Genomic DNA, 13884 nt, shown 5'->3' with positions numbered 1-13884 from the left:
TGAGAGAGAGAGAGAGAGAGAGAGAGAGAGAGAGAGAGAGAGAGAGAGAGAGAGAGAGAGAGAGAGAGAGAGAGAGAGAGAGAGAGATGAGTTGTTTGCCATGGTAGTGGAGGGCAGAGAGGTGGGATGAAGGAAATCAGAAGGGTGTTCCCTGTTGAAACCATAAAGGTCTGCTGAGAAACTCCTCAGAGAAAAATGCAGACACCAGGAATCCTTTTCTCCACAGGTATGATCCCTAACCTTCAGGTGCTTTTGTGACACGGAGTGACCGAGTGGCAGCTACTTTACAGGTGAGGAAGAGTACAGCAGTGTGGGCAGTGTGATGTGTGTGTTATGATCTGTTTTCTTATCACTTCTGCTTTTTTTTAACCCAACCTAACCATCAAAGCACCTTGATAACCAATGTGCTTGTATCGCATTCTCCATCGACAAAATCAGTATGCGGGTGAAATGAAGAATGGATGGCATGCTGTGAGCGGTAGACTATTTTTAAAAAGACAAAAATGGAACTTTGATTCATCCCTAAATCTGTGTCAGCATGTCTAATAAGGATGCAAAACGCTTTAAATGAAACATCCACATGTAAAATCAATGTTATGTTAAGTTTTATGCCAGAGAGGGGGGTCTTATGGTTCCGAAATGTATTAAATAATATGATTTAAAGTCAAGAATGTCTGAGGTTTGATGGTGTCAGACTCTGTCTATATGTTAAATTATGTTACAATACGTATGATTTAACAGACTAGTAAGAGAGCATATTTGTATTTAAACTGGACTAAAGTTGCTTTCTATGTTCAAAATTGGTCTTGTAAACAAATAAAATGCGTCAAGAGACTGCACAGAATTTGAATCTGTTGCCGTGTCGTTTGCAAGTCAATGAGAAATAAAAGAGTTTCAACATTTTCTGAATATGTAATACAGAAAAACAGTTTTAGCTCCAGTTCTCTTGTCTTACAAAAATCAAAGTAGTAGCCCTAAACAGATCTGTTAATATGTAACCCATGTGGACTATAAGCTTCCAGGAAGTCAGTGGTCTACTTAATTGTCCTTGATCCTCACATACACCCAGGCTGAAAGGAAAAGAACAGATTTTAGCAGCAGCATCAGATGGATTCACTGACAAAGAAATGAAGAATAATGAATGAATGCGTTTCATCAGGCTGACCCGGACTGTGTGTTTTGGCTGTCGCACTGTGAGAGCTGATAGGATAATGAACAAAACGAAGCAGCTTGACTCAGTAGAACAATAAAAGAGTCAAACAAGGGCATACAATAGATTTATTAGATCTCTGAATTGCTCTCATCTTCTCTTTTATAGTGTGTGCAAACATCTCGTCAGCCATTGTTCAACTACGTCGGACTGTCATGGAAAACATGACTGCACAGTATTCATGTGATCTGCAGTGTGAACTCTGTAAATGTGGCATATTAGGGAATGGATAAGGGTTGATTTACTGTGCATGTTGATTTTTTTTTTAAGTCTATCATGTTACAAACTGGTTTCCAACTGACACTATATTGACTTTAACTAAGCTCAGTCTGGCAAACACACAAAAGGAGGGCATGCACCAGATCCAGTGCCAGGGTGGAGCCTCTATAGTAAGTGTCTTGGCAACTTTATGGCAACTGAATATCAACAAGTTTAACTGAGGTTATTGGCTGAAAGAGACCTTTTGTGTGGAACGTTCAGAGGTCATTCGCTTCACACCAATCGGACTTGAGCCATAAATCTGATGACAGTAGACTTGACTTGATTCAAAAAAGATTGCAACTCGACTTGGACTCTAACACCAGTGTTTTGTGACTTAACTTGGACTTAAGCCTTTTTTGAGCCTTGAAAATACTTGATACTGTCCCCCAAAGCCCAACGATTAATTTGAACGATTTGTGTTATTCAAAAAGTGTATCACAAATCAACTGATTTCATCTCCTGGACCAACTAACGTTGATACCATTCATTCCCAGCAAGTCGACACATAATTCTCCAGACCCAACTGACAGGATCCAGTCAAGTTCCAGAAAAGAATCTTGAAGAATGAACATGACGTTACCGAGCAGCAGGTGAAAAACGTTTTCTACAGATAATTTTGTTTGCGTACTATGCGGTTAAAAAATTACCAAGAGAGATAACTTCCAACACATTACAAATTTTAAAAAGCACTCGTGATTTTTGTAAATCTAAAACATTATTACTCTGTTGTTAACATGGCTTTACATTTGTTGAAGAGCACATAATGACTCGTTCAGGACTTGAAACTCAAATTTTAGGACTTAGGACTCGACTCAGGACTAGTCTAACTTAAACTGGGACTTGAGATTTGTGACCTGCAAAACAATGACTTGGTCCCACCTCTGCTTCAAACTGATCCCCTCAGAAAGCTCTGTCTACATACACATGTATCTAGTTACCTGCCTTTATTCATATATGTATCCATCTATCTATTTCCGTATATCCTCCTGAGACCCTTTGTCCTCATATAAGGACATCACATTTTGGGTTTACTTGACCTTAAACTTAATTCTACTTGACTTAGAACTGTTGTTCATGGACACTTGTTTGTGCCATCTAGTTGTAGTAGGAGCACAATACTCTAATTCATCTGAAAACAAGATGGCAACCATTTCCAAGACAGTCTGCAGCCGATCCCAAAGTGGACAAGGTCCAAAACCTGATCACATTTAATGGCTGAAACTTGTTTATTTATGCTTTATAATGTTTGAAGTTTGATATGGCAACAAATTTGACCAATTTTAGCAACAGTAACAAGCTACGACACCGTTAATTAGTAACTACTTGTTTGAAGACATTGAGACTTTATTGTTGTCTCGTTTGAGGACATTGGGACTTCATTATTATTGACAATGTAAAGTTTTTTATACCTATCAGGTCCTGCTGATCCCAAGTAGCTAGGAGAAATTAAAAATGCCTACCAAACAAAGGTTCGGGTCTCAGGAGGATATGCTGCATACTCTTAGACAACTGCTGTGCCCATAGATCTAGTTTTATGAGTGAGGAAGGGTTGGGAGTCATCTCTAAGGTACATTGCATTTAATAGTCCAGGTCAAGCGACACAATCGGCTGCTGTTTTTTAAACAATGGCTCTTTCTCTCTTGCCCTGGCCTTTTTTCTCACACTCCCAATCAAGTTTTTTTCCTCAGTTGTCCATGCTCAGTGTCCCATAACATTCACAGTGGCTTAATTTTTAGAAGCACTGACCTTGTGACCAGAGTGGTCACTGAATGCATCCTTAAAAGGTAATTCAACACTTCAGTCACAAACTGAAGGAATTTCCTGCTGTATTTTTTTTGATGGGTTGACACTGTTCAGGCTTGTTGCACCTCTGGCCATAACCCAATCAGTGATGCCAAAGCAGAGTCACTAACACAGCCAATGACATCCATTACTTAGGTGTGTCTATAACCACAGCATTCTTGCACGTTTTACTGTAACCCAGAGAAAGTACTTTTCTGACATGTGTATTCTGCTCACTATTAACCTTTAATGCTGCATAGATAAAGACATATTTAAATATATTTTTAATATATTACAGTTTTAGCCATGCGTCCATCTGTTGGTCTGTTTGGTCTAGACTGAAATATCTCAACAACCATGAAATTAAGTGCATTCATTCATTCATTCTTCAGTGATCCCCTTGCTCTCAGTTTAGTTGGTTCATAACCAAATACATGCAAAACTAGTAACATTACCATCATCCTCAGCTGTACTTTGTGTTTAGTGCCAATAAGCAAATGTTAGCATGCTAACACGCTACACTAAGATGGTGAACCTGGTAAGCATTATACCAGCTAAACATCAGCATGTTAGCATCGTCAATGCATGCAGACGCATTCAGCTCCAAGCACCTCTGTGCATGTGTACATAGTCATATCCACTTGCATGGCTGTAGACTCTTGTAGAGCATTGAGTGCACCTTCATATTCCTGTTCTGTTCATGTTATGAGGCGTGGCATGAGTCACCATCTGATGTCAGGAACTCCTGACTGATACCAACTGACTTCTCATTAGTCTGTCAAAACAATACAGGTGACAAGAGATGCACACCTCAGCCTCGGGGCATGTTACTGCACACACCACATCACTGATAACTTCATGTTGTATGTGTGTAGGTGTGTGTGTGTATATATATATGAGGCACTGTGCTACGTCTTTGTTTTTGCATGTATTTGTATCTTTGCAGATGCCTGTCTGTGTGGGTGTATGTTTGGGTAAAATTTGAGAGGCATAGGAGCACTGGAGGGAGGGCTAAGGAGTGAAAAACACAAAAGGGGGCTTAAGAAGATATGGTGTACTGTATGTCCGGAGGGCTTAAAAAGTTTGGAGTGGGAGGGTGTGTGGGAGGAGAGACAGGGACAGAGGAGGGAGGGTTCAAGTTTCAGGTTACCTGGAATACTTTAGTTTTGTTTTGTTTTGTCAGCAGGGCTTGGTCATTCAAAAACAGCTCTCTCTGAATCCACGGAGCGTTGATACACACCAGCACTCTTTAGTACCGCCTTGGGGTCTCAAACAGGGGCAGGTCAGGCACCCTTCAAGCCGGATTCAGTTACACTGCTGTAGAAAGAAAAGGGGAGGGTTAGAGAGAGAATAGAGAGAGACTGTATCAAACCAGGTTTTGTAGTTTAAGCCAGTGGAGCAGGAGGGCGAGAGGAAGAGGACGAAGGACATCCAGGGGACAGTGAGTAACTGGGGAGTCCCACCTCCAGGGAGGGAGGGTAGTGTTATCTCTGTGCTCCGTATTGGAAGAAGTGCATCTAGGCCTAACTAAGAAGGACATCTACATCATGTGGGTGAGTGTAACTCGCAGTGGAAACAGCATATTCATTGTGAAGATGGCCAGTGAGGTCACTAGTTTGCATTGGAGGGGTCATTTGAATATCATCATCACTACATATCCTGGTAACAAGTTTGTTAACATACTGTGGTACAAGGACACATTGTCATACAAGAAGTACTCTGTGTTTGCTAATGGTGCTCAACCAGTTTCTGTAATGCACTGGCTCAAAACAGCAGAAATGTTGTGCATGTTGGAAACACGATCTGCAGCTACATGGGTAATGCTAATCACAGGTCACAGCTCCTGGTGCAGGTAGGGACATGTTGAGTTCATTTTGATCCATCTGATACTCATTGTATTTATCTGTGCAGTTTTGTGCTTGTTTTACTTTAAGGTCAAACTAGACGGCAACATTTTTTCAGCATGTATGTGTGCACCACACCTTGTTATATGCTGATTATATGAGCGTGTGCGTGTGGACCTGCTTATGTATCAGTGAATGCACCCTATTATCATGTGGACTTCTGCTCATATAAAGTTCAACATATCTTTATTGTCCCTCACAGGGAAGTTGGTTTGAAATGAGTGCTGATGGGCAGCAACAACAACAGGGCATAGTTTGCAGGGTAGTTCAGCTGGAGGTTCTACAGCATAGGGAAGGCAAGGCAACCTCATTTGTATAGTATTTTTCATACACCAGGCCAATTCAAAGTGCTTTACAGAGAAAAAAATATACAAACATAACACAGGAAATAGATTTACAATAAAAGAGCAAAGAGAAAAGACATAAAGGGTGAAATGAATCGCTAAATGATTTACACTTTCAAAAAAGTCATCAAAAAATAGTAAAAGAGCAGATAGGAGGTTCAAAGATTAAAAAGATTATTTAAAATGATTGAAAATTGAGGTTCAATTAAGTTTGAGTAGGCAATGTAAAAAAAGTTTTTTATAGACTACTTGACAAAAATACAAGTAAACAATGTAAGCAATCTGAGCAAATTAGCAATCTACAGACAGCAGTTAAACTCTATCTACCATTTAGCATGTCAATGGCAGCAGGGACAAAGGAAACATTGAATCACTTGGTCCTCATAACAGGCACAACAAAAACCTGAGGACAACAGTTCAAACTCTAACTGAAGTGGGTCACCTTGGCACTCCAGAAGGGACGTAGCTATCCTAAACACCAGGTTGTATGTATAGGTTCAGACTTGAGGCCACCCTGAAATCTCACTAGCCACTTTGATAAGGGCTACAGGGCCTGAAACAACACAAAGCAAAAACACAAAACATTAGGACTGACTCAATAAAACTTGTGTAAAAGGGAGTCATCATCTCAGCAGAGACATTAAAGGAACACATTTTCCTCAAAAAGAAGAGGCATACATGTGCTTGTTAGTGCCCCTTGTTATTTAAACATGTGCAGCAGTCGAGATCTCGGCCTTTGATTAAAGCTCGTCCAACATGTCACGCGTAGTTTCTCAGAAGCCCTTTTGTGAACGCTTCAGTTAAAAAGGAACATAATCCAACAGAGCTGAGAAGTAGCAAGGGGGGACACCTCATTTGAACAAAAGGTTTACAATGTCAAGGCCTTATCTGTTAAGCGTGACCCAGTTATGCTTTTTCCGCCAGAGCAGTTCCCACTAATGTAACTGGTAACTGGCTGGAGTCCAACGTACGCATCAGTCTGACTCAAAAAGAAACAAAATCAGATTTAATACATGAGCTGCTGCTGCTGAAATAAGATGTGAGGCACGGTGATGCTGGGTGCTAGGTGAGTGTTTTGAAATATTGCTTTGGCTCGTGAAAAGGTTTACGTTAGTCATGGTATAAGTGACGCCATTTTGTGATTCCCAGAAAACTCTGCGACAATATGTCATAGTGTGACAGACAAGGGACTTGTATTATCAGATATGTGTTTATCCACTCTCGGCAACATGACTGTCTTAGCGATCTTTCTTGTTCCCCAGGTTAGACAAACCTACTTTTTTTGTGCTGTGTCATTCATCTCGCTTTTATTCCTCGTCAATTATTCCGCTCATACTGTACAGCATCAGGTGAAGATGACCTGGTTTATCTTACTGTTTTATTTTCTCTACCTACTTTAATTTCTGGTATCAGTGATGAATGTGTGGATTCTTTTGAGGATGTGTATTACTTGGCATATGTTAAACTCAAATTATTACTTTACATGGAGGCAGGATTTTCAGCTCCCATTTTTGGGCTCCATATACTGCACTGTATGGCATCAATGTGAGGCAAAAACACTGCATTTGAGTTCAAAAAAAGTCTCAAAAATATAGGTGAGTCTTCAGTCTTTTGGAAAAAAGTGTGGAAATTGGACATCTCAGATTCACCTTACATACTATCACATAATGTGAAAAGTATATGGCTAGTACCAGATATCATTTTACTGTAAGTGAGTACAACTCCTACGTGCTGCAGGGCTCCACGCACAAAAGTGAAACATTCCTTCTTTCAATGTGAAGAGAAATCTGAGTCATATTGGACGACACATCATGCAGAGTAAAGAACAAAGTGTCTCGGTCTCTGACGTACGCAGCTTTTATGCTTTAAGTTGGAGGTGACCCTTTAAAATGCTGTCTTATATAAGAGTCTCTCAGCTCAACGGTCTCGGCCAGCACAGCTGGTTTACAGCAGGATTAAGTGAACTCCCTTCCAAAACAAAACCTGCTCAACAACATTCTTTGCCCCTCTCTCTCTTTTTTAGAGTCTATACACTTTGCTTGTTTGTTGCATTTGACTGACAATATCTGACACTGGACGTGAAACAGTCATGTGAGCTTTCAAAACCACTCTTGTATCATAGTTGATTTTAAGTAACTGAAGTAACGAATGAGCCTGATGGTAGAGAAATAAGTTATGTAAATGAGGGAGTGTACCCAAAATCTTTAAAGCAGAAGTGAGAAGTAGAGAACTGTATTTAACAGTGTTCCCTATTAGCTGTTTTGTTTAGCTATGTGTCCGGCATTTCCTCAGTTAGTCATCAAAAATTCAGCACTAGATACCAAACAAAGTATCAACTAACATATTTTACAGTAAACATGTTTGTGGTTTAAACAATGAATGAAAAAGCTGTGAGGACAAGACAAATGAAGAACAGCAGGTAACCGTCAGTCAGTAACTATATACCATCTGCTGAATCCTCCAAAATAGACCAGTCAGCAGCCATACTGGCGTGATACTTGAGCTATGACACTACAGGATTCATCGCTGATGACTAACGTGCTACAGTATCTATCTGCCAGCTGCAGGAGATACAATGAGAGCAACACACAGATAGTGAAAGAGCCACAGAACAGGTGACCTCTCGTTGTGCACTAGGAAATGGGTTCAGATCGACTAATGTCAGTACTACAGTGTTTGAAAATGATAGTATGGTGAAACTGTGTTTTAAAGACCACAGTAGGTCTTTAAATGTGTCACATCCAGAAGGAGTTTGTCTTACTATTTCCACAATCCCTGATTTGTTAAAGATCTCTAATAGGGTTGAATTTACTGTGTCCAAATTCTGCTGAGAAAACAGCCCATTTAGCCCTCATTACGAACGACACAACTGGTGTATCCTTGTAACATTCAATATCCCATAATCCACTGTGCCCAAATAAAGTTACATCCTTAACATCAGGTTACAGAGGTTAGGTTAGGCAAGTAAAGTTACTGTGATTAGGTTTAGGAAAAGAAACATGAGGTCAACACAGAGTTCACATGGTTCCAACCACTCTGCGCTGTGATCATGTGATCAATGCATTCACAAAACACAGGGCTTTCCCCCAGGACTTTGCCCAGGAGACCAGTGGTTGAAACCATGTGGACTCTGAGTAATTTTTAAGGCGTGTCTACCTTATGTTTCTTTTCCTAAACCCAATCACAGTAACATCACTTCCCAAATATGTTATACAGAAATTATCAGCTCATGATTACGTGGGATATCTACGAATTTTTGTAGGAAAACGTACAAACAGTACATGAGAAAAGCCTGTGTGCTGCAACACCAGTGAAATGACTAATAACAAACCAATAACAATTTCCAAATGTTTACCCCTACTCTTTGCTGCTTCATTTACAAATATTTATTCTTGCATCCAGGTAGAACACCATCAATCCCACAAATAGGTAGCCTATATGCGAATTTAAATCATTGCCACATGACCTGCAGACACACCTGGCTGTATGACCCCTCCTGTATAACTCTTTGAAAATGCAAAGTGAGGGCGAAAAATGGTAAATGGTAAAATTAACGTTACATTACTTGTTACTTACTTGGCAGCTCGGTAGTGAAATGGTTAGCATTGTTGTCTCACAGCAAGAAGGTTCTTGGTTCAAATCTGGGGTGAAGAAAATCTGTGCAGAGCTTGCATGTTCTCCCTGTGTCAACCTGGGTTTTCTCCAGGTGCTCCAGTTTTCTCCAAGTGCTTCCTTCTACAATCCAAAGACATGCAGGTTAATTGGTGACTCTAAATTGCCCATAGGTGTGAGTGTGAATGTGAGTGTGAATGGTTGTCTGTCTCTATGTGTCAGCCCTGTGATAGCCTGGTGACCTGTCCAGGGTGTACCCCGACCCTCGCCCAATGTCAGCTGGGATAGGCTCCAGCCCCAACTTTACTGTTTTGATTCACTCTCACCACTCTCATAGCATCATATTGGCTGACAGCAGGCAACAGTTTTCAAAGACACAGCTCAAAAAATCCACTGTGCTCTAGTACCTGCTCAGCATGAAACAGCAGACAAACAGTAGTTAGCCACTAACTGGTGAACAGAGTGGAGCATTCAGCAGCTAATGAGCCACATATTTTTGTCAGGAGCTGGTAGAGACGGAAAATAGAGTGCACATTCACCAGTTGGCCGAAAACAAACTTTAGCTGGAATGCTACGTCAAGGTCTTTTCACAACTTTGTTTTCAAGTGGTCAAATAAAAACAGTAATTGCCAGGTTTATCTGCTCAGCCCTCAAACATAACAACTCCAAAGAAAGTATGACCACGTTACATTGAAGACATTTACATGACGAAACAGAAAATGTGAGGTAATGTTATAAATTTGCTAAGCTTCAACAGCTAACGTTAGCCTAACGTAGCCCCCTTGACTAGACATAAAAGCACTACAAACATAATTTCCCAACCAATAGCACCGCTGATGAGAACAAACTGATTATCAAACTCCCTTAAGAGCAAACAAGCCGACCCCAAAATGATTTGAGTACAGAGCCCCACGAGAGCAGTTCCGATAGGTCTCTTGTGGGAACAAGCCATTTGTCTTGTGCACTTGTAATATCACCTTACAGGACTTAAGGGATTCCATTTTTCTTGTTAAATATTGGATAATTTTACCTCTTCAGGCCTCATTTTAACTTTTCAAGTGAAAATGATCTGAAAAGGGAAAATCCCTCAATTTCTCACAAGCATCAACATCCTCATTTGTAATCATTTGAAAGGGTTAAACACAAGAAGGGTGGGAACCACAGCTTTGGAGCATCCTGCCCCTCTATTTCCTATATGCTGTCATTCATTTTGTAATTTTCCCTTCACACAATGAGCTGTCCGCAATTATGCAACTGGGATACAGCTGATATCTGCCTTAAGGATACCTGAGTAGCATGGGCTTTACCCTGTCTTCTGTAGCTTAAGGGAGGCCATCCCTCTAACTGTACCACCCTGCAAAATTATATTGTGTTCTGTCTCCACAATATCAGTTGCATCTGAATGGAAGACACACTGGGTCCCAGTAGACCATGCCACACTACACCCAACCAATGTTAGTGTACATTCAGACTCTATCACTTTCATGGTGGGGTCTGTCTGATAAGAGATAATGGGAAGTGCCTGCAGCATATGGAGCTACTGACATGTACAGGAAGGCACATTGGTGTAACGTGACAACTCTTGTGTCACACCATGTTCTATGTGTGCACAATTGGTAATCCTTTTGTGGCTCCTCCCCTGAATATGCATTGTATTATGCACCTGTTTTACACATGGCTCACGTTTTCTATGTTTTGCATCATTTTTGGTTTAGGTATATGTAATTTATTCTCACACGTGTTTGATAATGATTACCTGGAAAAAGGCCGATGCAAGCTGATCATGAATGATTACATAATTACATGGGAACTTCCACACAAAATTACAAAATCACAAGGCTACACCCTCATCTGGACACATGTACTGTTCTTGTAAGCCACACAGTGCACACCGTTGTTTCGACACCTGTGCTCACCTTGTCTTGTCCTTCTTATTTTTCCCTCAGACAATCGCCCAGGTGCCTGAAGAAAGTACTAGACCATTGAATCCCGGGCAGGCAGGTAAGCTGTCACTTGGTTTTGGTTTCATGTTAATATGTGTTCAATACTTGGAAACTGTTGAACTGTACTGAGAACACCACATTCAGCACACACTTTTGTTTTCCCCATGACTAATATTCAGTACCGCTTTCCTCTCATGTCTGCTCTCTCGCCCACTTTTTTACTATCATTGCCTCTCTTGCTTCTCTCCACTGCTACGTCTTTTTTCTTCACAGCGGTTCCAAGGCCAGGCCGCCATAGAAGGCCCATGACGGCCCCAAAGACTCAGAAAGAGAAGGCGTCTAAGGGGAAGAAGATTGTGCTGACTGTCCTGACAGTTGTGGTTTTACTGGGCATACTGGTCACTGCAGCATACTTCAGTGAGTCACAGTTCTTGGACATAGGCTAGTTTCTTTCTCCAAGGACACACGTAAACACCCTAGAATGGCATGCCAAACAGGCTCTCCTTTATATTTTCATCATCTGTCTCTGCTTGGATACCAGAGCAACATGTTTTGCAAAGGTGTAAAAATAATGACAGGAGGCAGCATCATTCACTGTGTTTCAAATCGCCCGAGCAGAATGCTATTCTAACCTGTATTCTGCCCTTTTCTTCCAATCTGCCTCTCCTTTTCCCTCCAGTTAAGCAGCTGATTGACAGCAAATATTTCTTCTGCAAGCGTTCGTTTAAGTTCATCCCACTAGACAATGCCTGTGATGGGAAAGATGACTGTGCTGAAGGAGAGGATGAAATTACTTGTGTGTCAAACTTTAAAGTCAACACTACCTTTCCAGGTAAAACAAATAACTGGCTCTTTTTTTGCTTCATCATCACAGACAAAGCTTGAAAAATGACTCCTCTTGCCCTCCTTTCTGTGCCATTCTTCCTTGTAGTGCGTCTCATGACAGGGCAGCAGGTCCTGCAGGTATACAGCCGTGGCCCAGGTTGGCGGAGTGTGTGTAGTGACGACTGGACCGAGAAACACACACAGACAGCATGTAAACAACTGGGTTACACATAGTAAGTTAACACATAAATATATGAGATTACATTAATTTCACAGTTTGAGTAGTCAGTTTAATGGCTATGTTATTAGACCTGGAATCAAGACTTACATTGTCCCCTTTCTGTTTTAACAGTAAACCTAGTAGCACCAGCGTCCGAGTGGACACTTTGATACCTTCCATGAAAACTGGGCCTTTCACAGCTGTCAGACCTGGGACAACCAACACACCCATACATCAGGCTACCATAGACCGGTGAGGAAGCTCACTGTAATCAAATAGGGAAATCAAATGCTTTTAACCCCACAGGTGATGACTGCATTATTTGTCATCACGACACAAATCTGAGCAGGAAACTCTTACTGTGTGCTGCTACATTTAAAGGTCCCATACTGTAATAAAAAAAAGTCAGATTCCCATGTTTTTTAGTATAAAGCAGGTATGGGTGCCATATACATACTGTGAAAATATCAAAATGCTCAATCCACAGAAAAATGCAAACAGTCCCTATTCAAAAACTGTGCCTTTAAACGAGCCACCAGGACTTCTGTGGAGTTGTGATGTCACAACTATACTACAGAGACCTAATCATGTTTGTTTAAAATAACTTCTGGGCAGAAAAGCCCCACATCACGTACATAAAATCAAACAGCGCTACACAAACTCTGCCACATATGGTTTGTTTTTAGCCACCAAAAAAAGCAATATCAGTTTAACTGTATGATGTATTTAGAATATTTTCATCACTTTACCAGACTCCATTGACAGTCATTTTAGGACATGGGAGTCGTTGGTCTACCCCTGCTTTGATCAGTTAGTGTGAGAAAATATAGTGCACACTTATTCTGATATTGATTTTTTAGGTGGGACTTTTTTGGAGTGGCTTTAAGTATGTGTACTGCTGTCCACAGCAGTACATGTACTGCTGTCCACAGCAGTACATTGTTTAGCTTCCGTGCCAAGAGATTTGGTTTATCAAAGATGCTAGCAAAGCAACACAGTACATAGAATGAGTAGAGCAGAAACGCCCCCAGATAGACTATGTTTAACCATATGTCTTTAAACGCTGCAGGCTAAATTGCCAGTTGTCTACCTTGAATTTACTGTTGTTGTCCTCATGATGCCATGGTGATTTGGTCTGTAGACAGTTTCAAACTTGTAACATAATCATTATTAATGGGTTCATTTGTATTTCCTGTTGGAATGTTTTGCAGTATATGTGAATCATGGAAATATGAAGACGTAATGGTCATGATGACAGTGACAGTGTTTGAGGAGCCAGACTTTGGTGTCAGTTCTGTCTGAGTCAATGGGGCAGGCACTGCAAATCACACTTTAACCCATCGTATCTTAATTGGTTTACCTTTGAATGAAAAATCCTTCCACCAGATTAATCACGTCTCTGACCATCAGCTGCATCTCAGCCTCTGCTGGACAGAGCCATGATCTGTTTGGAGAACAATAACAAGGAAAAAGAATGCACATATTTAGATAGGCTTCACATAATGTTTTTTTTTTTAATCTGGAGGAACGATATGATGGGTTCACACCAAAGTCTGGCTCCTTGAACGTTGTCATTGACGTATGACCTTTCCTTCTTTATAATTTCCCTGATGTGAATGGCATGAGCTGACAGGAAGTAAACACAGACCTATGCTGTTGTCTACACCGTGTTCCAAATTATTATGCAAATTATATTTTTCTCTGATTTTCCTAAATAGTCGATGCAAATGACAGTCAGCATAATTTTCAAGTCATCAGCTGTTAAAGTTTAATTCAAATGTTA

At 40.7% G+C, this 13884-nt stretch overlaps 1 protein-coding gene across 3 annotated transcripts in view; it reads left to right on the top strand.

The window, feature by feature from the left end:
* Positions 1-103: 103 nt before the first annotated feature.
* The window catches only part of tmprss4a (transmembrane serine protease 4a), an 18884-nt gene continuing 5103 nt past the window's right edge, over positions 104-13884 (top strand). Inside the window, exons 1-6 of one of the 3 annotated variants that reach the window (XM_050071262.1) lie at positions 104-290; positions 11060-11114; positions 11330-11473; positions 11736-11888; positions 11988-12114; positions 12234-12353. In XM_050071262.1, the coding sequence (XP_049927219.1) occupies positions 11362-11473; positions 11736-11888; positions 11988-12114; positions 12234-12353 (512 nt within the window). In that variant the 5' untranslated portion in view covers positions 104-290; positions 11060-11114; positions 11330-11361. Of the gene's footprint in view, positions 291-4436; positions 4807-11059; positions 11115-11329; positions 11474-11735; positions 11889-11987; positions 12115-12233; positions 12354-13884 lie in introns of those variants that run through there. The other 2 variants (XM_050071270.1, XM_050071254.1) reach the window with 2 other exon arrangements.

Source organism: Epinephelus moara, chromosome 2 (assembly GCF_006386435.1).
Source record: "Epinephelus moara isolate mb chromosome 2, YSFRI_EMoa_1.0, whole genome shotgun sequence".
Lineage (NCBI taxonomy): Eukaryota > Metazoa > Chordata > Actinopteri > Perciformes > Serranidae > Epinephelus > Epinephelus moara.
This window is presented reverse-complemented; position numbering and strand designations above follow the sequence as displayed.